At 39.5% G+C, this 27,792-nt stretch overlaps 1 protein-coding gene across 2 annotated transcripts in view; it reads left to right on the top strand.

Annotated features, from left to right (window-relative positions):
• Positions 1-27,792, top strand: part of Ctnna2 (catenin alpha 2) — a 1,093,074-nt gene that overhangs the window by 326,175 nt on the left and 739,107 nt on the right. For both annotated transcript variants that reach the window (XM_021190430.1, XM_021190425.1), the window contains exons 6-7: positions 4,518-4,637; positions 9,024-9,290. In XM_021190430.1, coding sequence (XP_021046089.1) covers positions 4,518-4,637; positions 9,024-9,290 — 387 coding nt within the window. The remainder of the gene's footprint in view (positions 1-4,517; positions 4,638-9,023; positions 9,291-27,792) is intronic.

Below are 27,792 nucleotides of genomic sequence, written 5' to 3'. Positions count from 1 at the left end.
GAGCCAATTTCCTTTCTTTAATCATCTAAAAATGTGTCTCTCCCTAAAAGTTAAAAACTTATTTTTAAGTAATTTTGAGTTGATAAATCTGCTTAGTTTTTGCCTTTCTTTTTCTATACTTCTTCACGATTCTTTAATCTCTCTCTCTCTCTCTCTCTCTCTCTCTCTCTCTCTCTCTCTCTCTCTCTCCATACCTATTTATCATCTGCCTACATATCCTCCCATCCATGGCTCCAGGGTTCGATCAACCTACCCTTTCAACCCTCTTCTTCATGAGCATTGACAGACAGACCCACGGGTCAGACTTTGGTTCCCATTTCCCCCATTTTCCCCATTTCTATTGAACATGGTATATGTTTTGAGCAGGGATTCTTCTTCAAAACTTGAATAGATGAAGTTTCAGATCCTTCTAGGATTCAAGCCAAGTATGACTCAATCTACCTATATATGAACATGACTAGTGGTTTAGTGGAATTTTTCCCTCCAAATTACTTCATTGAATTATAATTTTCACAATGATTATGAATTCTAAAGGGAATCTGGATAATTCAAAGAAAACCAATATGAAGAAAAATATGCATAACACAAGGAAATAAATATTCTGAATTGGGCTGTCTAAGAACTGGTTAGAATCCTGGGGTATAGTATTAGAAAACCATTCCTGAATTTAACACCCTCTGTGATAATTATTCAGTTCCATCCCTGAAACCAAATTTTAATGTCCCAAGAAAAGATTTACAGCTTACATAAGCAGCAGGGACACTCTGGCTGCCAAGAGGGTCCACTCCATGGTGCTGTTGATGGCAAAGTTTAAATGATTATAAATCTATTAAAAAGGAGAGGCATTGCTGACCCATTATTATATAGATTTGAGACATGAGCTTCTCATTAACCTATGGCAACATGTTAAATAGGCCAAAAATGCAATAAAATGCACATTCCATGCAATAAAATGCAGTTTGCTTTGAAAGCCCTACACAGCAGCCTCCATTCACCTGTTCTTCATTCTTATCCTTGGATGTTATTAGGGCTTGAGTAGAGTTAAAAAAAAAAAAGAGAGAGAGAGAGAGACTCTGATGAGGTTAATTATCATTTACATGTTTATAATGAGAAAGACAATTATGAAGAATTGCCATAGATAAAAGTGATAATTTATTTTATATATATTTTTAGTGTCCAGATTGAAGAACCTGCTGGCATGCATTCATTAGTATGGAAAATTGTTTGCCTCCATGCCAAGTTTCCCTTACTGAATGAGGTTGCCTGTCAGGTGAAGCCGAAGTTCCATCACACCTCTGGGATAACAGGCTTGCTGACACCCATTATCACTGGCTTATGTGCAGTGCATTGTTCCCTCACCCAGTGACACTTGATCAGTACTGGGTCTCAATCACCTGTGTGTGAGAGCGTTGAGCTTAAACAGAACTGAGGTTCCATTATTCAGAATGGAACACACCTTCTGGCCATCTATTTCCTCATTTGTATTTCAATATTATCAAACCACAGCCTGTCCGTGTATACTGTGACTTGACTATAATGTAGCCCTACAACCCACAAGCATTCTGTTCTGGGTTTCCTCCATTTCCCATACATCTTTCAGAATTCCGGAGCCTCTCTCGGGAGCCTCAGAAAATATGGGGTCTTTATCTTCTTATGTTTTGACCTGACTTCTTAACCTGGCTCTTTAACATTTTTAACATTTATTTATTTTTTTACTTAGTATACAACACAATGTGTTTCATAATGACTCGCTCATATAGTACATTGCTAGCCTGTGTTCTCATCCTGCAACTCTCCTTCCACATGGGCCTCTATGTTTTCCAACATTTACCATGCATTAATCTCATATATATCTCATAAACTTTTGTGTTCCCTCTTCCAGTGCCCATGCTCCTTTTGACATTTTCTCCTCAAATATGCACACATATATACATATATATATATATATATATATATATATATATATATATATATGATTAGTAGTCTCCTGAATATTAGGAAAAATATGGGGTCTTTATCGTCTTATGTTTTGGTTGTTCCCTGGGTATATAGCCAATTAACTCATGGTCCACAGCTACAGAGATATGTACCCATGCTTACAGGGTACTGTTTATCAGAGCTAAATTATGGAACCAGTTCCAATGTCAATCAATAGATGGGCAGATAAAGAAAATGCAAGTACATGCACAAAATTGAACTTCACTCATGTGCAGAGATGAATGAAATTGCATTTTCAAGAAAATATATGGAGCTGGATATTTTCCATTCATACAAAATAAAGCAGACTCCCCTCATGTTTAAAAATGTTTGTGTTGGCAAAAATGACTTTGTTCGGTGGCTTATCCTCTTATAGAAGTGTTCTTATTTAGCTGTTTCAATTGATACGCTTATTTCTACAAAGACGCCACAAGACAGTGACTTCAGAGATTACCTAGTAAAGTATCTTTCTTTTAAGACTGCCGGGCCTAGGGATCCATCCCATTTGCAGACAACAAACCCAGACATCATTGCTGATGCAAAGAAGTGCTTGCTGACAGGAGACTTGTATAGCTGTCCCTTGAGAGGCCAACCATCAGACTGAGCACAGCAACCCCAATGGAGGAATTCGGGAAGAACTGAAGAGCTGAGGGGGTTTGCAACCCCATAGGAAGAACAACAGTATCAGCCAAGCAGACCCCCCCACACACACACACACGCTCACACACAGTGCCCCCAGGGACTAAACCACCAACCAAAGAGTACACATGGAGGGACCCACGGTTTCAACTACATATGTAACAGAAGATTACCTTATCTGGCATCAATGGAAGGGGATGCCCTTGGTCCTGTGGAGGCTCAATGCCCCAGCGTAGGGAAATGTTTGGCTGTTGAGGCAGGAGTGGGTGGATGGGTGAGGGAGCACCCTCATCGAAGCAGTTGGGAGGGAGGATGTGCTAGAGGGTTTACAGAGGGGAAACTGGGAAGGAGGATAACATTTGAAATGTAAGTCAATAGAATAACCAATAAAATGTTTTTAAGTTTTTAAATATTTATTGATAATTTTGTCATATATAGAGAGTACACAGAATATTTCATTATGTAAACCTTCATTATATTTTCTTGTCCCCCTCACAATTCCAGTGAAGAATACCTTACCCCTTCTCCAGCAGCCATTGGCTGCAAGTCAGGAAGGAGATAGGCCTTATGAGTTCCTTCCTTCATTCACGGAGAAACATACCAGGCCTGACCTTGTTCTGAAATTGTAGATGCTATGTTATGTTTAGAAAGCAGCATTGTGTAGCAGCTCTCCTCCCAATCTTTGAGGTCTTCATTCTTTCTCCCTCTTCTCCCACAATGTTCTCTAGACCTTGTGGCTGTAATGTAATGCCCTGTTTAAGATCATCCAACCAACATCCACCTATTCTCAATCTTTCATTTTAATTGACTTCACAGGGATAACATGGAGACTGGAACCAGTTGTCGGATTTTCCATATCATATTAAAGTTCAGGTTGTTTAGTAAGTATGGAGACTTTAGTGCCCCCAAATACTTCACACACACACACACAAACACACACACACACACACACACGCACACACACACTAGTTGTATTGAAATTGATAGTTCAGATCCAATGGAACCAAGGAAAAGCCTTCTGAGGAGGCTGTGGGAATCTGGAGGCACACACATCATTAGTTTGGTATGGCTGCTGACACTCAGAGCTTTCTATTCCCATGCCACTCAACTGGACACCACCTGCAAGTGACAACAGAATTTGAATTCCACTTGCTTCCAGATGTGTGCTGTCTCCTTTTTACATGACAATGTCAAACTGCATAACCACAGCCTGAGTTCCTGACTCCGAAGTCTTGACAAGAGTGGGTGTTAATTCTGTCTTTCCAAATTTTTCAGCAGCACAGGTGTTTCTGCATCTGGGAGAGCTAGAAGGATTTGTTTTAAAATTCTATACTTTTCCCTGTGTATGTGTGTGTTTTTTTCCTTGGCATCTCTACTTTACAGTGGAAGTCTATATTCCTTAGCACAGTCATAACTCAATAAAATAGATCTTACAGTGGCTTTGTATGTGTGCTTTAGGAGTTCGACTTCTAGTTTGAGTTACATAACATATTCTGTACATCTTTAAAATGTTTTAAAAACTGTGTTACATAAAGGGATGCGAATCCAGGTACCTGTGGATTCCAGACGTGCCAGGCCCGGAAACAGGGCTTGTAGGTGTTTGTGAGATGACCAATGTGTGTGTGTGTGTGTGTGTGTGTGTGTGTGTGTGTGTGTGTGTGCAGAAGACAAAGCCGAGGTGCTCTACAGTCTCTGCTATTTACTTCCAACTCATATCCCTGGGCCCAGTTCTGTAAATCTTGGAAAAATATTAATTTGACTATAGGCAGTTGTTAAGTATGCTTTGACTTACTATTCCAGTATGAATACATATTCATGTTTTCTTTACAGGATACCATTGATAGCATGCTCAATATTTAAATACAATATTCTAATTAATATGTTGTGTATTTTTCTTTCAGGTCGAGGAGGCCTTGGAAGCAGTCAAAAATGCTACAAATGAACAAGACCTTGCAAACCGCTTTAAAGAGTTTGGGAAAGAGATGGTGAAACTGAACTATGTAGCTGCAAGACGGCAGCAGGTGGGACATTTTGGAAATGTTGCTGGGGATGGGCAAAACTAAGTAACTGTGGCTCTACTTGTGATTCTTCTGCTTGTGATTAAATGCTCCATGAACCTAAACTCTAAAAGGCTTTCCTGCTTTGGCCATTGGTGCCTCCACATGGGGATTCAGGCATTGTCTTGTTGCTGCCTATAGATCACAGAGCATCACTTTTCACTGATGAGATCGGGGCCCCAGTCTCACCACACTTGCATGAAGAGCTCCAGGTCAAATGAAAATGCAGCAGCCTGGGCTGCGGTCCTGTGTACTCTCTGGATGCCACTGCTTGCTCCCAAACCAAATCTCTTTATTCTGTGTACACCAGAAGATGCGTGCCCAGGATGCACAGGGCGTGCAGCAAAACTTTGATAAAAGAGAGGAAGGAAGCATGGACAGGGTGAGAGGAAGAGAATGTGGGGGTTGGGAAAGAAGAGCGAAGGAAGGACACAAGCTACAAATGCCACAGTGATGGAGGTGGATGGCCTAGGATCTTCCCCATACCCCCTCTGTTGGGAGGTAGACCCCCTCCATTCTAGCCATCCATGGGTACCTTTTGAATTGCATTTTCAAAGTCTATAATTTTACTCTTAAATAAAACAAAGCTAAAAAAAATTCCCTCTGTATATGGGAGCATCTGTTAAAGTTGTCCTCAACAGCCCCCTTGACTGCTCCCACAATTCTTCACATTTGGAGAAACACCATCCCCACTTTCCCATGTTCTATTCCCAACAGCAGTTGACTGTCTGCTCTATACTGAAGTGATGCTGGAATTCCCAATGTCCCATAGGCAGCAGACACTTAAACAGGATTTTAGTGTGTGTGATTATCTTCAGGTTTACCTGAATAAGTTTGTTGTTTGATGTCTGTCCAGTGTTAGTCCGCTGGGCAGTCGCTCTGAAGTGTGTGCTCTGCAGAGAGCAGGCTGTTTCTCAGTGAAACAACTGAATGTGGTACTTTAATATCAAAGGACTAAGGGGGAGCGAGTGAGGGGAGTGGGAACCTAGATAGAAATGCACCATGTTGTGTCTGGCCTTGTTATAGAGTGTTTGGCTGCTATTCTAAGCATGTTGTTCAAAGTCCAGTATCCACATCTAAGATTTCCATTTTAGCATCATTCTAAATATTTTGCTGAAATAGAAGCAGTGGGAGGGTATAAACAGACTGGATAGGAGGCAGCAATGGTCTCCATCACTGAGAAGCAGTGAAGATGGATGAAACATAAAGGGAGGAAATGTGTTTTGAAAAGCTGTCTTCGCTTCAGAGGTGAAATGTGTGAAGCTATTTCTCTCCCAGTTAAGTGAGCTGACTCAAGCCAGGATAGACTATATAAAAGCAAACTTATTGGGAAACAGCTCTTGGGGTGGGCTAGTTCACTGTTCTCAAGAAACTAGACCAGGGATGTTGCCATGGGGAGGGAGCCAGGGAGGAAAAAGAGAAAGGTAGAAAGCAGGCCGGCAGAGAGAGGGATAAAAAGGAGAGAAGGAGAAGTGGGAGAGACCTAAAGTGTCTGGATATAGAATGGAGTCCCTGGGGGAAGGGCAGCCCAGCCCCTGGGCTGGAAAGTTCAGGATTGGGGACAGGGTATACTAGGTAGTGACTGAGGGATTCTGGGAGAACCTGGAGACCAGGTCTGCTTTAGTATGTAAAATATCCATCTTAGCCAGTTGTCCTGGGTCTGAAACCCAACAAAAAAGTGCATGATTGACAGCAATGAGTTTCCTTCAAAGCTCTTGGTATAAGCAAATGAGTCAAGGGCAGTAGTTTGATTGACATGAAGAAGATTGAATGGGGCCTAATTAGGGTTAGAAATCAGTATTCGACCTTTACAGGCACAGTTTTGAGATGCTTAAGACATCCACACTGAAGTTTCAGGTGGAAAGAAAGTATCAGGCTGGAGACTGAAGCAGAGCCAGTTAGTGAGGAGCTTGTATCAGAGCTGATAAGGACATTCTTAGGAGAAATCTAATAAAAACACTCACTCTGTTTGCCTAAAAAAAAAACCAAAAAACAAAACAAAACAAACAAACAAACAAAAAAACCTTATTTTTAATTGCCTGCTAATTCAGATTTCTTCTGTAAAATTTAGCAGAAAGAATTAAAACCCAGAGAAAAGTACATTGCTCACTCAGCTTATGGCTTTCCTGCCTCCTGTTAACATAATCACTACAAGCCTATGAGTGTCACTATGTGCACCACGTTATTTATGTTCATCTTTCCCCCTTGGTTTAGATCAATCTTAGGCCATTTGATCAAGATCATACATTTTAGGCAAGTTCTCAATCAACATTTACATCATGATTGGTACATTTAAAAACAAGTTAAAGAACTGCAAAGATGGCTCAGCAGCTAAGAGTGCTGACTGCTGTTTTAGAGGTCCTGAGCTCAATTCCCAGCAATGGATAATGGGCTCTGATGCCCTCTTCTGGCATGCAGTTGTATATGCAGGTAGAGCACTCATATATAAGATACATAAATTAGACAATCTAAAAACAAAAAGAAACAACTTGTCACAGAATTGATATGCAAAAGTGATTGTTGCAGTAGTCAATTAATTCAACATTTTATGAATTCTAGTTTTATGAATAAAAAACATTGCCTAAAAAATCTTTGTGAAGAAACATTTTCACCTTATTTTTGAAGATACTTTTATTTTTATACATATACATTATTATACATATAAATGCATGTATATAACTACATTCCCTTATATGTATATACATACATGCATACATACATACACACGTACCTTCAGGCATAGACTTTATGGCCCAGATATTGTGGAATTAGTAAGTCCTGTGTGGCTATTCATGGGGTTCTGCTAATTCTAGGGCTTACACCATTGTGAAAGGGTTCTGATCATTGCAGACCACAGAGACTGCACTGCAATATTGCATTATTTGTTACCTATTTTTTTTTCACCCTGGAGGCTCAAATAATCCTTTCTAGAGATTAAGTTTGTTGACATGCATTTAACCATGCTTTAAAAAAAAAGGAGACGACATAGTTTAGGTGTAGCTGTTATTTAGTGTAAACTAGTATTGACTACTCCAGATGCCACAATGTTCTTTTCTCAGAATCATTTTACCCATAACCAATAAAATAGCTGTTATTTATTCAAGACCATCTATGTGCTACCTAAAAGATGAGCAAGTAAAAAGAGGCCCACATTGGATCAAAGATCAATTGATCAATTGCTGATGTTTAACCACTGAGGGGCTCTTCACCTAGATATAGTCAGTTGACAACCCTACTTGGCTCTCAGCTAACAGCAACTCCTTTCGTATTTCCAGGAATGACGAGGACAGTGTCTCAGATGTGCTCTTAAAAGCTGAAAGAACAGCAAATGCCCAGTGGTTTTCATTTGAGAAAAACAAATCACTGTTGGCCTATTATCTTTCTAGTCTTTAAATTTGATGGTTTATAGGGCTAGTGAAATGGTCTTATATTTAAGAGTACTTGTACTCTTGAGAGTATCTGAGTTCAGTTCTCAATACTCATGTCATATGACTCAAAACAGTTTGTAACTATAGTGACTTTGGCTAAGGGATTCAATCCCCTTTTCAGGTCCCCAAAGGCTTTAATAAGTATCATGCACACACACAAAACACAATATGCACTACACATCCAAAAAAAAAAAAAAGTAAATCTTTGAAGATGATGACACACTTGCCATTAGAGCCAAATAAGTTAAAGAAACCTTCTGTAAGTAATAGTGAAATGAAGATGATACATGAAGCAATAATCAGCTTTGGCTTCCCTTGTTTGTAAGGACACTGTAAATAAACAGAATCAAGCATGTCACTAGGGGTCTGATGTCAGGTTTTCCATCTGCTGAGAACAAATCCTGTGGTTCCTACTATCCATTTACCTCGGTGGTGTCCGGATGGTCTGCAGTCTTTCAGCAGTGTTGGTTTCTTAAATGCCTCTTAGCTGGCAGATACTGTGTTGATGACTAAAGAGTCAGCAATAGATCAAGATAGACAGGGCCAACAGCTGACATGAGAAATCCTATGTAGGAGTGAAGCATCCTTACAAGGTTGCTATAGTGATACTTGATGAATACTGATGATTGGGTACCAAGTCTTATAGAACAAGGCAATTGGGTGTGTTGGTTAGAAAATTGGTATTTAAAAGATGAGCTAGGAACGTGGACTCTCTCACATGATCGTGTTAGTTAGACATCAACTATTATCTTAGACATTTCACAAAGAAAGAACAATTTTTGTGTAACTCTGGCAGCTAGAAATAGTACAAAGGAGAAAGGGAGTTTCTAAAACTCACAATATGTCCATGAGCCTGGGGTTCTAAGTCTCCCAGCAAACACTTGCATACAAGCCTTATGTGTATGTTCCATATTTCCTACAGGAGCTGAAGGACCCTCATTGTAGGGATGAGATGGCTGCAGCCCGTGGAGCCCTGAAGAAGAATGCCACCATGCTGTACACAGCCTCCCAAGCCTTCCTCCGGCATCCAGATGTTGCTGCTACAAGAGCCAACCGAGATTATGTATTCAAACAAGTCCAAGAGGCCATAGCTGGCATCTCCAGTGCTGCTCAGGCCACCTCCCCCACCGATGAAGCCAAAGGCCACACAGGCATCGGAGAGCTGGCTGCAGCCCTGAATGAGTTTGATGTAAGCACCAAGCTCATAATACAGAATGTGCACTTATCATATGTATATGTGCATATATGTTATATATTTATATATTGCAGTACACATACATATGTGCATGAAGAATATATTGATTTTCTGCTCTTAGAATTTTTTTGGTAGGAAGATAACATGTTTTGTGTGTATTCCTGTTACTGGAAATCTAAAATATTGGCAGAGTATACTAATCTTTAAAGTCTATAACAACCATGTTTAAATGAGCCGGCTCTCTTTCAGGTAGAAAGAGTAGTCACTTCTAAGACATTCAGATGATTAATTTCATTATAAAGGGGATGAACATTGCAAGAAGCTGGGCTTAGATTGCATCTATACTGTGTCTCCGTGGAAAACTGTCCTTCATAGCTTCGGTTTAAATCAGTGACCAGCGAATCCCATTATCCTAAACCCCACCTAGGAATGTAGTCTTTGTTTGAGTGCCCCTCTCAGGAGTACCAGTTGCCATTCCTATAAAAGACATCCTCCTGCATCTGTTCCTGCTGACGGCATATCCTAAGAGGCAAGAGGGAGACTTTCTATGCCTGTAAGTGCATGAGAGGGTGCAGGCAGCAGCAGCAGCTAAGGATGACATAATATCTCCAAGATCCAGATATGGATGCACTCATCTCTGTAGGCATTTATTCTCTGTCACGTGATCCTGCATAAGCTGTAAAAGATAAGAAGACTTACAAATACCTAGGCTCTGCATTCATGGGTATTTTCTTCTACAGTGGAAATGGGAGGATTTAAGTATTACAAAAAGAAATAGAACAGAATTTACAGGAGGTTAAAAAGAAACAAAGAAAGAAAGGAAAAGGAAAGAAAAGAAAAAGAAAAGGAAACTGCGTTATTTAGAAGTTTCTTAGAAAAATAAAGTCTCCTTTCCACTCTTCAGGGATTGAAATGAGCTTTTGACAGGCAGTGACTAGGTAGGGGCAAGAAGAGAGGATCCTGAAGAAAGCAATGAGTGCCCAAGGTGAGATGGAATGTATCCGGGGGGGTTCTGAGGTATTTCTTCTCTTAAACACTCTCTGTGAGTGTTCATACACACACACTCTCTTATGCATTTACACATATTTATAAGTGCATATATTCTAATTCATGCCATATCACAACTTGATAAGATTTTTCAAAAGCACTTATTTTTATTCATGTAGATGTCTGTGTGTGTGTGTGTGTGTGTGTATGTGTGTGTGCGTGTGCATGCGCGTGTGCCTGTGTGCATGCACCTGCACCTGCACAGAAGCATTGGATACCCTGAAGCCAGTTACAGGCACTTGTGAACCACACAACAGGAGTGCTGAGAACCAAACTTGGTTACTCTGCAAGTGTAGCAAGCCATGTGGTTTTTTTTTTGCTTGTTTGTTTTGCTTTTTGTTTTGTTTTTGTTTTTGTTTTGTTGCTGAGAAGTCTCTCCAGCCCATTATTGTTTTTTCTGTAATAATTAAATTTGAATTTGGTAATAAATTGGATACATTTATTACAAAAATGGGGATTCAGTTACTATCTAATTTTATGCTCAACAATTTAGCAGGAAATTCTCCATCTATCAAAAAGAATAGTGTTTACATAGTATTTACAGAACTTTTGCAAGAATTAATAAAACTGATCACTTAATTTGGTTACTTATTTTAATTTGCATTAAAGCTACAAATACACAAAATATAGATGTGCAGGGCCAAAACAAAAGAATAGATTTTTCTCTATTGGAGGGCAGAGTTCACTCCATGCAGAGTTCATCTGTGACATAGAGTTGACTCTTTCAATGCTGTCCAGGCAAGAGCAGTAGGAATGCTGACAGAATTTTCAAGATTTTTATTTATTTATTTATTTATTTTTGACTAAGAAAAATAAAATATATTAAGAGGAAAGAGAGTGGTTCATGCATTCAAATATTATAGCATACTACATTGCTAGTTTAACTTAAATGCATATAGGAACAAACAAAAATCTCTGGCCTTTAAAATAGTGCAAAATCACAAATAATCTAAAGTACCAAAATATTCTTAAAATATGGCAGTCCTAAAACGTACTTCAGAATGGATGCGCTGCTTAGTCAAATTTTTATCTCATCCCATTTATTACATAATGGTTCATTTGTGATTGAATAATAAGCAGGGGAAAGTGGTTGGAAGATCATTTTACAGAGAAGATAACAGAACTCCAACAGCAGACGCGTCCGCTGCCGCCACCTTCTGTCCAGCAGTGGGATGGCTCCAGATCCCTTTCCCTTCCTTTCCAGACAGGCTTGAATAACTTTTACTAATAAGCACACCACTTGAAGCATCACCATAGTTTCGCAAAAGTCTTCAGCTTCGTAAAATCAAATTCAAGATCATGTAGCAAGACTCAAATAGTGATGTATGTCCACACCTTGAACATTTAAGACTTCCATTTACCACAATGCGGCCTTTTCACATAGGTGCACAAGCCTTTGGGGAATTAGTCGTGTGCACACCCGGCCAATATATACTGTCTAATCTACTGATTTAGTTTTGTTAGTTAATGAGTTATTGACAAACTCATTTCACTGATCATAATATTAACTAAATATGTGTTAAACAAAGCAACTCTGCATTATGTTAATGACTTATACCAACCAGTACTTTATTATTAATGGTTATTTGTTTGCAAGCAAAGAAAATTACATAGCACATTACCCAACATTTAACATTTTTCAAAGACTAAAAGAAGTTAATGTGTTTAGCCATGTGAGCTGCAATCAAAAACAACAGCTGCCATTGGTGTAGCTCTGTAAAAGCTATTCCCCCAGTAAATGAAATTTGATTTCAGAACTTTCTGGCTAGTAGTGGTGTTACTATTAAAATTTGAAAGAAATACACTATAACGAATTACTGGTAGATTTTTAATCATTTCTCCTGTTGGCAAACCTAGATTCCTTAATTTGAATTTTTTTCATATTTCATATTTGAAATTTTTTCATTAAAAATAATAGGTTGCTTTTCTTAGTGGAACAATTTAAAATGGAATGGAGAATTTGGTCTTTTTTATTCTTTAGGTATTCTAACCTAAGACATCTTCCCTAAAACCTACATGCTATTTCCAAAATGTGTTAGTCAATCTCCTATCACAATATACTTGAAATAATCACCATGAAAAGAAGGAAAGTTTGAGGCAAGAACAGTTTCTCAGTGGTTATGATTACTTGCTTTACTCTCAGAGGACAGAGTTAGTTCGTAGCACCTAAGTCAGGGGTCTCTCCACTTCCTATCACTCCAACTCTGGGGGACCTAATGATCTTCTGGACATTGCATGTATCCACACATATAACATACACTAATACACACACACACACGCACACACACACACACTAAAAGCACACTAATTGTTTTACAAAAGCAAAGATGAATTAGGTTGGTTCTCATGTTCAGTGGTTTTAGTTCAAGGTTAAATAGATTCTTGTTGGGAGCCATGATGAGGCAATTAAGTAGAGTAGGAACCCATGATTGGCCAAAATGTCCACCTCAGCATGGCATGGAAGTGAAAAAGAGAGAACGAACAAGCCCATCAGCTCCCATCAGCACTGCAGACTGAGGTCCAAACCTTGAACACAATCTTTAAAGGACACTTACCCAAATCATAACCACAGCTGTTTAAACAGATGTCATTTCACTGAATGGAAAACTCCAACGTCCTGTTACTGACTTTTCTGGCAATATAACCTTTTTGATAAATGACCTAAGGTCTGCCTATACAGCAACAGTTTAAGTATGCAAAATCTCTGCAGTGCTCAAGTGGGAAGATCTTTGTGAATACAAGACAGTTTTCTTGTCCATACTTCTCTCGTCCTTGAGTTGAATTGTAGAGGTAATTTGTATTCATTGGCTGCCCACAGCTTCCCCATCCCACCTCTGCTCCTTCCCCTCCCAAGCTGGGGCTGAACCCAAATGACCTTTAACACCACCATCACTCACAACATCTACAAGAATGCCTTCCTAGAGTTTTAAGATTCTACTTTGGTACTAACCGTGGCTCATCTTGCTTTGTTTCATGACTGCCATACTGTAAGATGCACATCGGCAGTGGAGAGCTGAGACAATTTGTTCTAAGTCACCTAGACCTGAATTGTTATCTTAACATCCCAAGTCTACATAGTTTATCCTTTTTCTAGTTTTTCATACCCACATTTACCCTTTAGATTTCTCTTCTCCTTTTCATTTTTGTGTTTTATTTCCAGTAATTTTCAAATTCTCCATGACACTGTTCTCCTGCATTGTTGTTCAAGGGATGTCAGTGCTAGGGATTGACTACCAGCAACAGAGTAAAAGCAGCTCTATCTGATGAGAGTCAGGGACCTAGGCTGAGTATTGCCTTGCTATTTTCCTCTTGGAGAGCACTGTTGTTGGAGTAGTGCCTGACCAAAGGCTATTCCTACTGTGGGCTTCTCTCAATGGACATGCATGGTTATCTAGTTCTAAAATATACCTATTCAAAATATACCAAAATATGGTTCAATACAGGGCTTTCATCTTAGAAACCCTTACAGGACACAGAGAAGAGATTTCTGGATATCTGTGATTATTCATTACTACTAATTAAATTTTGTAGACCCTGAGTTAGAGGTAATTTCAGTAAAGAATGGAAATTCTAAGTTAGCTCAAATACATGACTTCAACAATTTCTTTTGAAAGAGACTAAAGAAGTTAATACCTTTTGAATGGTGACATAATCCTCTTTTGCATCACTTCAAAGGCCAAGTGGATATCTGTCCTATGGACACTCTTGACCCATTAGGAGCTGTGAACCAGAGCTCTGGACAAATCATGGATTCTCTGAATCCATAAACTTGTAGGCTGTACAACCACAAAGAAAAATGAATGGATTTCGATGGAGACAGGAACTTTTACAATAAGTTCATTTTCTAGTCCCTTCTTGGTTATATCCTTTCATTTCTCATGGCAACCAGCTTTGTTCATTACTAGGAGACTTCCTCACTCCATATATTCTTTGACATCATTCTGGGGACATCTGGGAAACCCCACATTAAATAGTGGAGATCCTTAATTGGTTTCATTCTAATTAAGTTACAGAAGAATGAAGATAGAAAAGAACAGAAGGACCCATCCAAATACTTTAAGTGTGCTCATGAGAGAAATGCAAGCTGTAGCTAGCAGTTCCAGAGCAATTAGCAAAGTAGAGGACAGATGCATAAAAATAAAAGCCAGTAAGCAAACTTAGGCCTATGCCCTACAGCAGGGCAATTTGAGATTCTTAATGCATGCTGTTGAGCTAAGCCAGGGCAAGAGTTCATGGCTCCTTGGGGGACTGGAACATCCATATAAACATCTATCTTGTCTGTAAATCAATGGAATAGAGGATTAATTGAACCACCCAAAAGTCCTAGTTTCTTTAGGCTCCTTCAGTAAAGATCTCTGAGGTCAAGGATGTAAAACCCTGACCTAACTTAATATAGACAGTAGGCTGAGGGATTTTCTCTCCGAATAATCCCAATATTCAACATATTCAATGTTGCTGTTATCATCCTTGCTGTTCTTTATTAGTATTGTTTTATTCACACTCTCTAATATTTGCCCATCAAATGAATGGATATCATAAGACCTACATATAGTTCCGGGATCCTGAAGCAACTGCAGGACTTGGACTGAGAAGTCTTGGTTCTTACTCCTAGCTCTACAGATAACTGTGTGTAATCCCAGCTTAGATCTTTCACAGAGATGCAAATGAGACATACCATTGAAGGTATGTAGGACATCAAAGAGAAAATACTCGGAAGATAGGTAGTGTGTGTTTGTGTGTGCACACGCGAATGCATGGAATAGAAGAGTAGATGAATTCCCTAAGGAAATGTTAACTGAGCAACATATAAAGGTGAAACATAAACTTTGAAAAAAAGATTTAGTGCTTATTTGTGTGTGTGTGTGTGTGTGTGTGTGTGTGTGTGTGTGTTGCATTCAGTAGTAGCACATGGAAGTCAGAAGAATGTATTGAATCCCCTGGAGCTGAAATTAGACGTGTTTGTAAACTGTCGCATATGGGTGCAGGGATTTGAACTCTGGTGCTCTGTAAGAACAAGTGACTTTTACCACTGAGCTGCCATATCTCCAACCCTATAAGAGATAAGGCTAAGAAGATGGGTAGGAAAGGGGATCAGGCAAGCTCCCTAGGTCTTGGGAGGGGCTGGCCTTCATTTTTAAGTGTAAGAAAGGGGTGGGGCTGGAGAGATGGCTCAGCGATTAAGAGAACTGATTGCTCTTCCAGAGGTCCTGAGTTCAATTCCCAGCAAATACATGGTGGTTCACAACCATCTGTAATGGGAGCTGATGCCTTCTTCTGGTGTGTCTGAAGACAGCTACAGTGTACTCATATAAGCAAAACAAATCTTTAAAAATATTAGTGTGACAAAGGGGATAATTGAGAAGGAAGAACATGGTCAGATCTGCTTTCAAAGAGCTCTGTGGCTTGGGGTGGAAACTTAGTTTGAGGGAGACAAAACAGTAGTACAGGAAGACAGATGGACATAAATTGTGAAGGTCACAACTATACCAGGGATGCACATTGCAGGAATAGGTGATGCCAAAGCTGAAGAAGAAACCACCTTACCTTGGGGATAGTACTTTTGTTTTTCATACACAAGCAGAGCTTTGGAGAAGAAGTTCTAGATAATTAAGGAAAATAAACATTTTTCTTCTAATTATAAAATCCTGAAAATCTTTTATGGGAAATTCAACCATTCTCTTGCTATAACTCCCTGGCATATTGATTTACTCTTATTGTGGCTTGTAATTAATTACATAGCCATCAGTATTATCAAATACCTAAGCATGCATGATGATCTATGCTTTATGAACTGATAAAAACAAATTCCACATCTGTGGTTTTCTAAATTAGGTCAAGCTGCTGCTTTGAGCTCCTTCGATGTACATAGTTTGTTCATTTAACTTACCTTTATGAGAAATTGTTTCCTTATTTATTTGAGACAAAGCCTCACTATACATCCCTTGGTGGGGTTCTTATTCCTTTGAACTCTATGTCCTGTGTGCTAGAATTATAGGTATGTGCAACTGCACCTGGCTCTTATGTAACATAAAAAAGCAAAACAAAACAGAACATAAACAATAGGAAAACCTAGCATGAGTAACTTACTGCAGAATTCAACAATTCTCTGCCACTTGTTTGCTTTCTCTCTGTGGAGTGCCTCTCACCTGTCCTTTCTTATTCACTACATCCAGTGATTTTAAGCATTCCATGGTGTTCTAGCATTCTTTGTCGTACACTGACATCTGGTGGCCAAACACTACAGTGGTACCCCGTATCCTTGTTAACAGAACAAGATTTAAGTAAATACTGCAGCCCAAATCCCAAGGATACAAGTGTGTATACTACTACCTTACTATGACCAGGCTTCAGAAAGTGTTTGGTCTCTTCAGAACAATGTTCTGCACATTAATATTATGTATTATGAGTAGCTAATCCTTTTTTTTTTTGTAAATGTCTAGAGCCATGAGATAGTGGTAATGAAGGGTGTTGCTCTGGATGGAGAGCCTCACAGGGGTGCATAGATGGAGCAGAGGATGAGTTTCTGTGTGGCTGTGGGACACAATACACCAACCTTCTCAAGCAATCACCTCCCCTGCTTTCTCTCCTCTAGATCCACTCACCAGGTACAGTCACCCACCATCCAAGACATATGCTGTGGGATGCAGACCAATATATTTTTTTCCCTAAGGATTTTGCAACTTAAGAATAAGTTCTGACATAAGTGTTTTATTTATTTGTTTGGGTTTTCTTTGTTTTTTAATGTGGTGGGAGGGTTGGGGTTAAATATGTATACACTTGTTTGTGCATGCATGTTTGAGTGTAGGCTGTTCGTGCATACCTTTTTCAGTATGTGCACACATACATATGGAGATCAGTAGATGGTCTCTAGTGTTGATTGTTAGCAACCTCCTTTTTCTGTTGTTGTTGTTTGGGACAAAATTTCTTATTGTCCTGGAGCTTTGCCCAATAGTCTGGGCTACCTGGACCCTGAACTTTAATTCCCAATATTCATGGAATTAAAGGAATGGGTTTTCTTTTCGTTACATGGATTTTGGCAATCCAGGCTCACGTCGTGAGCCAAAAATTATTTACTCCAAAGCCAAAGATTATTTCCTCTTCACAATATTTTTTTCCAAGAAAATTGAAGGGTCGTTTAATTTTATCCTGGACGCTTCAATCCTGACCAAGGGGACTACATGAACAAATAGAAGAGTGAGAATTGAAGTAGTATTTTAATAATTGCCTTTTAGATCCTTGGTTTTCTCCCTTTCAAGCTTTAAATCACTGATACACTTCTTGAGAAAAGTGTAAGAATGCATATGTCCCGTGCGTCACTCATTTTCGTTTTGAGAAGATTGGCAGGTTTTACTTTCGCCTTGGTGGCTTTTATATAAAATAATCAGTGCTAAGTAAAACCCCAAACTCTAATGTAATTGATGCATGGAGTAAAGATTGCCCACATGGGACAAACAGTATAAATTTGATTAGCACTGATTTATTAGTTGTGCTTCAATTTTGGGAACCACATGAGAGCTTTTTCTGATGAAGGGATTATGGAGAAGTATGTGATTTATTTAAAAAGCCCAATAATTCATACTTAGGGTTCTCATGTGATCACTGCTAATATTTTAAATAAACATTTACTTATGTGTATTGTGTCCCTGCTTGTTTGTATGTGCATCTTGAGCACACAGATACTCACAGAGGCTAGAGAAGGGCATAAGAACCCCTGGGATGGGAATTGCAGGCAGTTCTGTGGTATCCACTGTGAGTACTAGTGTTCAAACTTGGATCCTCTAGAACAGGAGCAGGTGCTCCCCAGCATTGCAAAGCTATGATGAACCTTCCAGGGCTCCTTTTTTGTGCTTATCCTATGGGATGACTATTCTATCCTAATAATACACTGCAAATACGTTAAGTGGTTATTTATATTTTTAAGATTTAATTTGTCTCAGTGACACAGCACTCACATCCACAGACAACACACTACCATCCCACATGTCTCAAAAACTTACTTATTTCTTCCCAACCAAATACTTTTAGATGTTCTCACTCTTTTTTCTCAGTGATGACTTAGATAAACTTTACTATTCCTTATAAAGTGTCTTCAGTTCTCCAAAATTTCTGATTCCTTAAGTTGTTTTGTTTGCTTGGTTTTTGTTTGATTTTTTTTGTTTTTTGTTTGTTTGTTTGTTTTTTGTTTTTGCTTTATTTATGAAACATGGTTTCTCTGTGTAACAGCCCTGGATGTCCTGGAACTCACTTTGAAGATCAGGCTGGTCTTGAACTTTCAGAGATCTGCTTGCCTCTGCCTCCCACCTGCTGGGATCAAACAATGTGCACCACAAAACCTGGCTGCCCTAAGTGTGTGTGTGTGTGGGGGGGGGTATTTATAAGTCATTGAGCAAAAGATGTAGAAAAACACTTCCCTCATTGACCATTATATAATGAGCAAGGTTCACCCATTTCTTGGAACATAACACTGTGAAGTAGACAATCACGGTTATGCTGGCCATACTAGCAAACACTGGAGAGTGCAGTGTAAAACAAGTCAAAATGCTTGTATCTTAGACCTACTATGTATGCATCTTTCAATCTGTGATTCTTTTCCTCATTCTACTATAAAATTTCGGTAGTATGATGAAAGAATGAAGGAGAGAAAAAACTTCATAATAACTCTCTGAGGATCCTCCAAATAAGCATGATGTCATGCAAGTAAACTAAAATATCTTGTGTACAAATGAAGCTTCAGAGAATCTTATTGGGACTGGAAAAGGCAAAGTCAGTAGAGTGGCTGCCTAGTGTTCATCAAGCTCAGGTTCAATCCTCTGTACTTCACACACCTAACTTTGATGACTAATGTCTGTAATCCAGCCACTGAGAAATAAAGGCAGGAAGAGCAGGACTCTGAGGGCTTCTTTCCCTCCATAGGCAGTTTGGGGTCAGCCTGGGATAAATGGAGGCCTTTTTCCAAAAATATTAAAATAAAAGCAACCAATAAAAGTCCTATTTGAAGCCAAATCAGATTACCTCTCCCATATCTGTCCTCAGAAAAAGTTTCAGGAAGGTCACTTAGTTTCCCACATATAGAACATTCCCTTGCTTAGTAGATTAGAAAAATAATTATTTACATATCTTTCACTTCCTTAGTTAGAGTCGCACTAAGGTATTGTACATTATTTGTGACTATTGTGAAGGGTGTTGTTTCCCTAATTTCTTTCTCATCCTGTTTATCCTTTGTGTAGAAAAAGGCCACTGATTTGTTTGAGTTAATTTTACATCCAGCTACTGCACTGAAGCTGTTTATCAGGTTTAGGAGTTTTCTGGTGGAATTTTTGGGATCACTTATATATACTATCATATCATCTGCAAATAGTAATATTTTGACTTCTTCCTTTCTACTTTGTATCCCCTTCATCTCCTTTTGTTGTCAAATTGCTTTGACTAGGACTTCAAGTACTATATTGAATAGGTAGGGAGAAAGTGGGCAGCCTTGTCTAGTCCCTGATTTTAGTGCGATTGCCTCGAGTTTCTCTCCATTTAGTTTGATGCTGGCTACTGGTTTGCTGTATTTTGCTTTTATTATGATTAGGTATGGGCCTTGAATTCATGCTCTTTCCATGACTTTTATCATGGAGGTGTGTTGGACTTTGTCAGATGTTTTCTCAGCATCTATAAGATGATCATGTGGTTTTTGTCTTTGAGTTTGTTTATATAGTGGATTCCATTGATGGAAGAAGATCTCAGAAGATGGAAAGATCTCCCATGCTCATGGATTGGCAGGATTAATATTATGAAAATGGCTATCTTGCCAAAAGCAATCTACAGATTCAATGCAATCCCCATCAAAATTCCAACTCAAATCTTCACAGAGTTAGAAAGGGCAATTTGCAAATTCATCTGAAATAACATAAAACGTAGGATAGCAAAAACTATTCTCAACAATAAAAGAAGCTCTGGTGGAATCAATCATCATGCCTGACCTCAAGCTGTACTACAAAGCAACTGTAGTAAAAACTGCATGGTACTGGTACAGCGAAAGACAGGTAGATCAATGGAATAGAATTGAAGACCCAGAAATGAACCCACACACCTATGGTCACTTGATCTTTGACAAGAGAGCTAAAACCATCCAGTGGAAAAAAGACAGCATTTTCAACAAAAGGTGCTGGCAGTTATCATGTAGAAGAATGCAAAATGATCCATTCTTATCATTTTGTACAAAGCTCAAGTCTAAGTGGATCAAAGAACTCCACATAAAACCAGAGACACTGAAATTTATAGAGGAGAAAATGGGGAAAAGCCTTGAAGATATGGGCACAGGGGAAAAATTCCAGAACAGAACAACAATGTCTTGTGCTGTAAGATCAAGAATCAACAAATGGGACCTAATACAATTGCAAAGCTTCTGTAGGGCAAAAGATACTGTCAATAAGACAAAAAGGCCACCAACAGATTGGGAAAGGATTTTTACCAAACCTAAATCTGATAGGAGACTAATATCCAACATATACAAAATGCTCAAGAAGCTGGACTCCCGAAATTCAAATAACTCCATTAAAAACTAGGGTACAGAGCTAAACAAAGAATTCTCAACTGAGGAATATAGAAGGGCTGAGAAGCACCTGAAAAAATATTCAACATCTTAATCATCAGGGAAATGCAAATCAAAACAACCCTGAGATTCCACCTCACACCAGTCAGAATGGCTAAGATCAAAAATTCAGGTGACAGCAGATGTTGTCAAGGATGTGGAAAAAGAGGAACATCCCCCATTGCTGGTGAGATTGAAAACTAGTACAACCACTCTGGAAATCAGTCTGGTGGTTCCTCAGAAAATTGGACATAGTACTACTGAAGATCCAACAATACCTCTCCTGGGTGTATACCCAGAAGATGTACCAACTGGGAATAAAGACACATGCTCCACTATGTTCATAGCAGCCTTATTTATAATAACCAGAAACTGGAAAGTAGCCAGATGTCCCTCAACAGAAGAATGGATACAGCAAATGTGGTACATTTACACAATGGAGTACTACTCAGCTATTAAAAACAATGAATTTATGAAATTCTCAGCCAAATGGATGTATCTGGAGGATATCATCCTGAGTGAGGTAACCCAGTCACAAAAGAAGTCACTAGATATGCACTCACTGGTAAGTGGCTATTAGCCCAGAAACTTAGAATACCCAAGATACACTTTGAAAAAAAAAGAAAAGAAACCCAAGAAAATCAAGAAGAAGGAAGACCAAAGAGTGTATACTTCATTCCTCTTTAGAATAGGAAACAAAATACCCATGGAAGGAGTTACAGAGATGAAGTTTGCAGCTGAGACAAAAGGATGGACCATCCAGAGACTGCCCCACCTGGGGATCCATCCCATAATCAGCCACCAAACTCAGACACTACTGCATACACCAGCAAGATTTTCCTAAAAGGATATAGCTGATATAGCTGTCTCTGGTGAGACTATGCCAGTACCTGGCAAATACAGAAGTGGATGCCCAAAGTCATCTATAGGATGGAACACAGACCCCCCAATGGAGGAGCTGGAGAAAGTACTCAAGGAGCTGAAGGTGTCTGCAACCCTATAGGTGGAACAACAATATGAACTTACCAGTACCTCCAGAACTCGTGTCTCTAGCTGCATATTTAGCAGAAGATGGCCTAGTCGGCTATCATTGGGAAGAGAGGCCCCTTGGTCTTTCAAACTTTATATGCCCCAGTATAGGGGAACACCAGAGCCAAGAAGTGGGAGTGGGTGAGTAGGGGAGTAGGGTGGCAGAGAGGGTCTAGGGGACTTTCAGGATAGCATTTGAAATGTAAATGAAGAAAATATCTACTCAAAAATTGAACAAAAAATAAAGAAAATTATTTGTGCCTCAGTTTTTTTTTTTTTTTTTAAATGACTTGAGGTCACCTTCAAATTTAATATCAGTTCTTCTGACACTGAATACCATAGTGGTGGTCACCTTAACACAGTTTTCTGTTCCTTTTTTTTTTTTTTTTTTTTAATTCTTCTAGGCATCTGCTTTGAAAGATTTTAAACTGGACCATGTCATGACCCAGATAACAATGGCAGCAGATTGCATCTTGAAGGAGGCATTGAGAGGAAGAGGGCAGAAAAGACTTTAATCACAGTGGCTCCTTTCAGCACACAGTTAAACAGTCACCAAGGCATGGTGTGTGAATTTATAATCCCAGCACTCAGGAATCTGACTTGGAAAGAACCGTTAGCTCGAGACAATATCCGGCTACACATTAAACCCTGATGGCCAGTGGTGGTGCACACCTTTAATCCCGGCACTAGGAAGTCAGAAAAGGCGTATCTCTAAATTTGAGGTCAGCAGGGTCTACAGAGCGAGTTCCAGGACAGCCAGGGCTACACAGAGAAACCCTGTCTTGAAAAACCCAACCTAAACCAACCATCCTAATAAATAAAATTAAAGTAAAATAAAGAACACCACCAATCAATCAATCAATCAATCGATAAGATAAAAAACAGAGTTTATTAAATTACACCATTCCCATCTTTTGTTCCAACGTTCATTTGGGCATAGGGCATAAATAATTCATAAGGTAAATGCCATATTTTTGTATCAAAATAAAAAGTGTGAAGCTTACATTTTATGGCTTAACTAATTCCAAGAGCTGCCCATACATTGGAACTGAGGTCCATATTGATTCACAGTTGTTGTTGCCTTGACTCCATTATGATTCTCAAGTTACTTCCCCTTGCAGAGAGAAACTGACCAGATGGACAAAGAAGTGTATGATCATCTTTATTTGATACCAGGAGCATGTTCGGCACTGTCAGATGCCATGCTTACTGACCACAGTAAGATTTTCACACCAGTAAATTTGAATGTGTGACGCCAGCCTTGTAATTCCCATTTCTGCAGTATTCTTTAGACAGTATTGAGACTGCGAAATATCACTGAGAAGATAGACGCCTCCCAAAGACTGTATTTTTTAGCAAAGGTCATTCATGGGATTGAAGAAAGGTGACATTTGTAGTGATCTATGGGAGTGCAGACTCACTTCTGTTAGGAAGGATAATGGCCTTGATTTGCCAGGGTATGACAGCTTGTGACAGGTGGATGTCTGCTGCTATCACTTCCGATTCTCTTCTCACTACAGAACAGAATCCCTGTTGCAATCTGGGGCAGCAAAATAATCTGAAAGTGACATAAGGCAAAGGCTGGTCGTTATTATGTCATTGTATCATCTATGAGATGCTCCTGCAGTGAGCAGATAGGGAAAGTAATTTGTAGTCAAAAGGTCATGCTGTATATGCGTATACATGCATAATATATAATGTATACATACATGAACAAATATTTCATACTGTTTTTCATCGAGTTTTGTTTTCCTCTTATTACTATTTACAATTTTGCTAGTAATCATTTTTTCTAATTTCATTTCTATTACTACAGACTAGACATATCTATATCTGTTAAAAGTCAAGACAATTACCACAGACAAGCTGATGGTCCAACCACAACCAGATATAAATAAGTCTTCAGAAGATATTCCTTTCCAAAGTGATAGTAGGTTGTGTCAATCTAACAGTAAAAATTGACCAGCCCAATCCTTAAGTTAAAAATCCGTATGGACACAGCTATACAGCTATTTATTGGAGTGTCTCTAGCTGGAATGTGTGTTCCCTTTTTACAGTGGTGTGTGTGTGTGTGTGTGTGTGTGTGTGTGTGTGTGTGTATACCATTGGTATCACTATGTGGTTTCAATAGTTAAAATATTATATATTCTTAAAAATAAAGATTTTTCTAATGCCACAATTCTCAACATCGGGTTTTAAAGCACCTTGCTTGTCTGACAGCTTCAGCCTGTGCTGCAATATGGCAGATCTAGACAGAAGACTTATTTTCAAGTTATGACTGGCAAATCATGGTAGTGATAATTCCATTACAGTCTTCTTGCAGGTCGGTTTTCATATGTGGCAGAGAAGAAACTAACTTACCTCAGTAGCTGCTGTTTAAATTCTACATAAGGAACAAATACAAACCAGTTTTTCTGAGCAGGCATTAGCTGGGGTCAAAGTTCAGGGATCATCTGTCATTTTGCCTTATTTAAGTATTGCACAACCTTGTAATAAGTTATAGTTAGGAATGGCTAATTTTGTGAACAATTAACTGCTGCCAGTCTAGAGTAGAATATTCTAGACAGATCCATCTACTGACCAGACAAGTACTGCTAGCTTGGACTCAGTAAATCCAGTCCTGTTTAGCTGTAATATGGGCCTTACATCAGTTGAACCCAGCTGAGTGGGAATAGGGGGTATGACAGAAGAGGGGGGACGAGGAACTGGGGTTGGACAGAGAAAGTAGGAACTTTTGGGATCACTAAGAAACTGACTAGAGGGATGTTGCCCATGCTACCATATACTATACACATAGGTGAGTAACATTGACTCAGTCCAACAATCTACTAGGTTTGTACATTCTTAGACAGTGGAGTTCTGAAAACACTACGTCTTCTGTCTTCCAGTCACCTCTTAAACCACAACTTTTCAAAAGAATCTTTTCAAGAATAGCACAAAAAAGGGGGGGTGGGGGGTGGGGATCAACAATATGAACTAACCAGTACCCCCAGAACTGTGTCTCTAGTGGCATATGTAGCAGAGGATGGCCTAGTCGGCCATCAGTGGGAGGAGAGGCCCTTGGTCTTGTGAAGATCATATGCTCCAGTACCAGGGCCAGGAAGTGGGAGTGGGAGTGGGAGTGGGAGTGGGAGTGGGTGGGTTGTGGAGCAGGTGGGGGGGGCAGTATAGGGGACTTTCAGGATAGCATTTGAAATGTAAATGAAGAAAATATCTAATAAAAATGCAATGGAAAAACGGGGGGATGGCAACAGAACCCTGAGGATTTTGTGTATCTTAATTTATATACATTTTTTGTTTGTTTGTTTTATTGAATATTTTCTTTATTTATATTACAAACATTATCCCCTTTCCTGGATTCCCCTCCATAAAACCCCCTATCCTATTCCCCCATCCCTGCTTCTATGAGGGTGCTCACCTACCCACCCATCCACTCCCTCCTCCCTGCCTTAGCATTTTCCTACACTGGGGCATCAAGCCTTCACAGGACCAAGACCCTCTCCTCCTATTGATGCCCAACAAGGCCATCCTCTGCTATATATGCAGCTGGAGCCATAGGTGCACTCTTATTTTGGTGGTTTAGTCCCTGGGAGATCAGTTGTGTCTGGTTCATTGTTGTTCTTCCTATGGGGTTGCAAACCCCTCCAGCTCCTTCAATCCTTTCTCTAACTCCTCCATTTGGGACCCCATGCTCAGTCCAATGGTTGGCTGCAAGTGTCCACCTCTGTATTTGTCAGGCTCTGTCAGATTCTCTCAAGAGACAGCTATATCAGGCTACTGTCAGCAAGCACTTGTTGGCATCCACAATAGTGTGTGGGTTTGGTGACTGTATATGAAATGATTCCCCGGGTGGGGCAATCTATGGATAACCTTTCCTTCAGTCTCTGCTCCACACTTCGTATCTTCTCCCATGGATATTCTGTTCCTCCTTCTAAGAACAGAAGCATCTACACTTTGGTCTTCCTTCTTCTTGAACTTCATGTGGTCTGTGAATTGTATCTAGGGTATTCTGAGCCTTTGGGCTAATATATACTCATCAGTGAGTGCATACCATCTGTGTACTTTTGTGATTGGGTTTCCTCACTCAGGATGATATTTTCTAGTTCCAGCCATTTGCCTAAGAATTGCATTAATTCATTGTTTTTAATAGCTGAGTAGTACTCCATTGTGTAAATGTACCACATATTCTGTATCCATTCTTCTGTTGAAGCACAATATGGGTTCTTTCCAGATTCTGGCTATTATAAATAATAATATGCTATGAACATAGTGGAACATGTGTCCTTGTTATATGCTAGAGCATCTTTTGGGTCTATGCCAAGGTGTGGTATAGCTGGATCCTCAGGTAGTAGTATGTCCAATTTCCTGAGGAACTATATTCTTTGAAATGTATCCCATTTGCATGCTACAATGTATCTTGTGGCAGCACACTTTGACTTCTGTGGCCTCACTGTACCTGGCATATAATAGACTCTCAATAAACATCAAAGGAACAAGGAATGAGTGAATAAGTGACCGTACCTTCTTGTACTAGATGAGGCAACATCTGTCAGCCATGTGAATGAGGATGTTTTCTTATGGCAGGGAACCTCACCGTCAGAGGGAATAAAAAGTAATTGGTAGGGTAAAGATGTTAGTAAGAATAAGAAAAATGATTTATGTGTCTTTGATGTTGTTAGCTGCAAATCCTTTCCTCCTGTATTTTGGAGCACATCAAGGTCACAGGCTAATCTGCCTTAGTGTGGACTTGTGTAACATCAAGGTCCCAGGCTAATCTGCCTTAGTGTGGACTTGTGTNCAGGCTAATCTGCCTTAGTGTGGACTTGTGTAACATCAAGGTCCCAGGCTAATCTGCCTTAGTGTGGACTTGTGTGTGCTTCCTTCCCAGAACATTGGCCACCGAACTATCTCTTTCCTTACGGCAGTCCTTTGCCCAAGGCCATACCCTCCTCGACTTTTATCAACATCCTTTCTCTTTTTTTTTCTCCTGCCTTTTAGACCATTGTGTTTTTATTTAATGCATTTAGCTTTCGTCTCATTTGAGGGGTTCTCTAGAATTTTTGTCCTTTATGGCATGTGACTCTCACTAAAGAGATTCTATTGTGAGCATCTCCTAAATCATATTTGATTTTCGAGTTTCAGCCTCTTTCCTGAACTCCAGATGTGTACTCAACTCTGCAAAATCTGAATTTGCATGGTTCTAAGTTCTTTTAAATGCAGTGAATGTCTTCATGAGGTCCAACATACACACACACACACACACACACACACACACACACACACACACACACACACACCACATGGTGAAGACGGGAAAAAGGGAGACAGAAAGAGGGGAGAGAGAGAGAGAGACAGAGACAGAGACAGAGACAGAATATTAAACTACCTTTGTTGATCTGCACCTTCACGCAGTTCTCCCTCACTTACAGCTCTGAGGTCAACCCAGTCACCCTCTCACCTCTGAAAGTAACACTGTTGGCAAGGTAAACTTTAAAACAAATATTGTGAGATCTTCACCATTGCCTCAAATCATTTCAGGAGGGCTTGTGTACATCTCATCTCCTATACCTAGTTCTGCACTTGTCCTGTGCATAATTTGTCCATAATTAACCATTTATCACCCTTCAGATGTGTGGTCGGTTTTAAATTGACGTGTTTCCCCTCATAATCTTTGCCCAGCCAGTGCTCTCTCTTTTATCAATAAGCCCATTCTTTACAGACTTTCTTTATTGACTTTCCTTCTTTGTTCCTTTCCTTTCCTTTCCTTTCCTTTCCTTTCCTTTCCTTTCCTTTCCTTTCCTTTCCTTTCCTTTCCTTTCCTTTCCTTTCCTTTCCTTTCCTTTC

Source organism: Mus pahari, chromosome 2 (assembly GCF_900095145.1).
Source record: "Mus pahari chromosome 2, PAHARI_EIJ_v1.1, whole genome shotgun sequence".
NCBI lineage: Eukaryota > Metazoa > Chordata > Mammalia > Rodentia > Muridae > Mus > Mus pahari.
The sequence above is the reverse complement of the archived record's forward strand: the minus strand, read 5'-3'. Positions and strand labels throughout refer to the sequence as shown.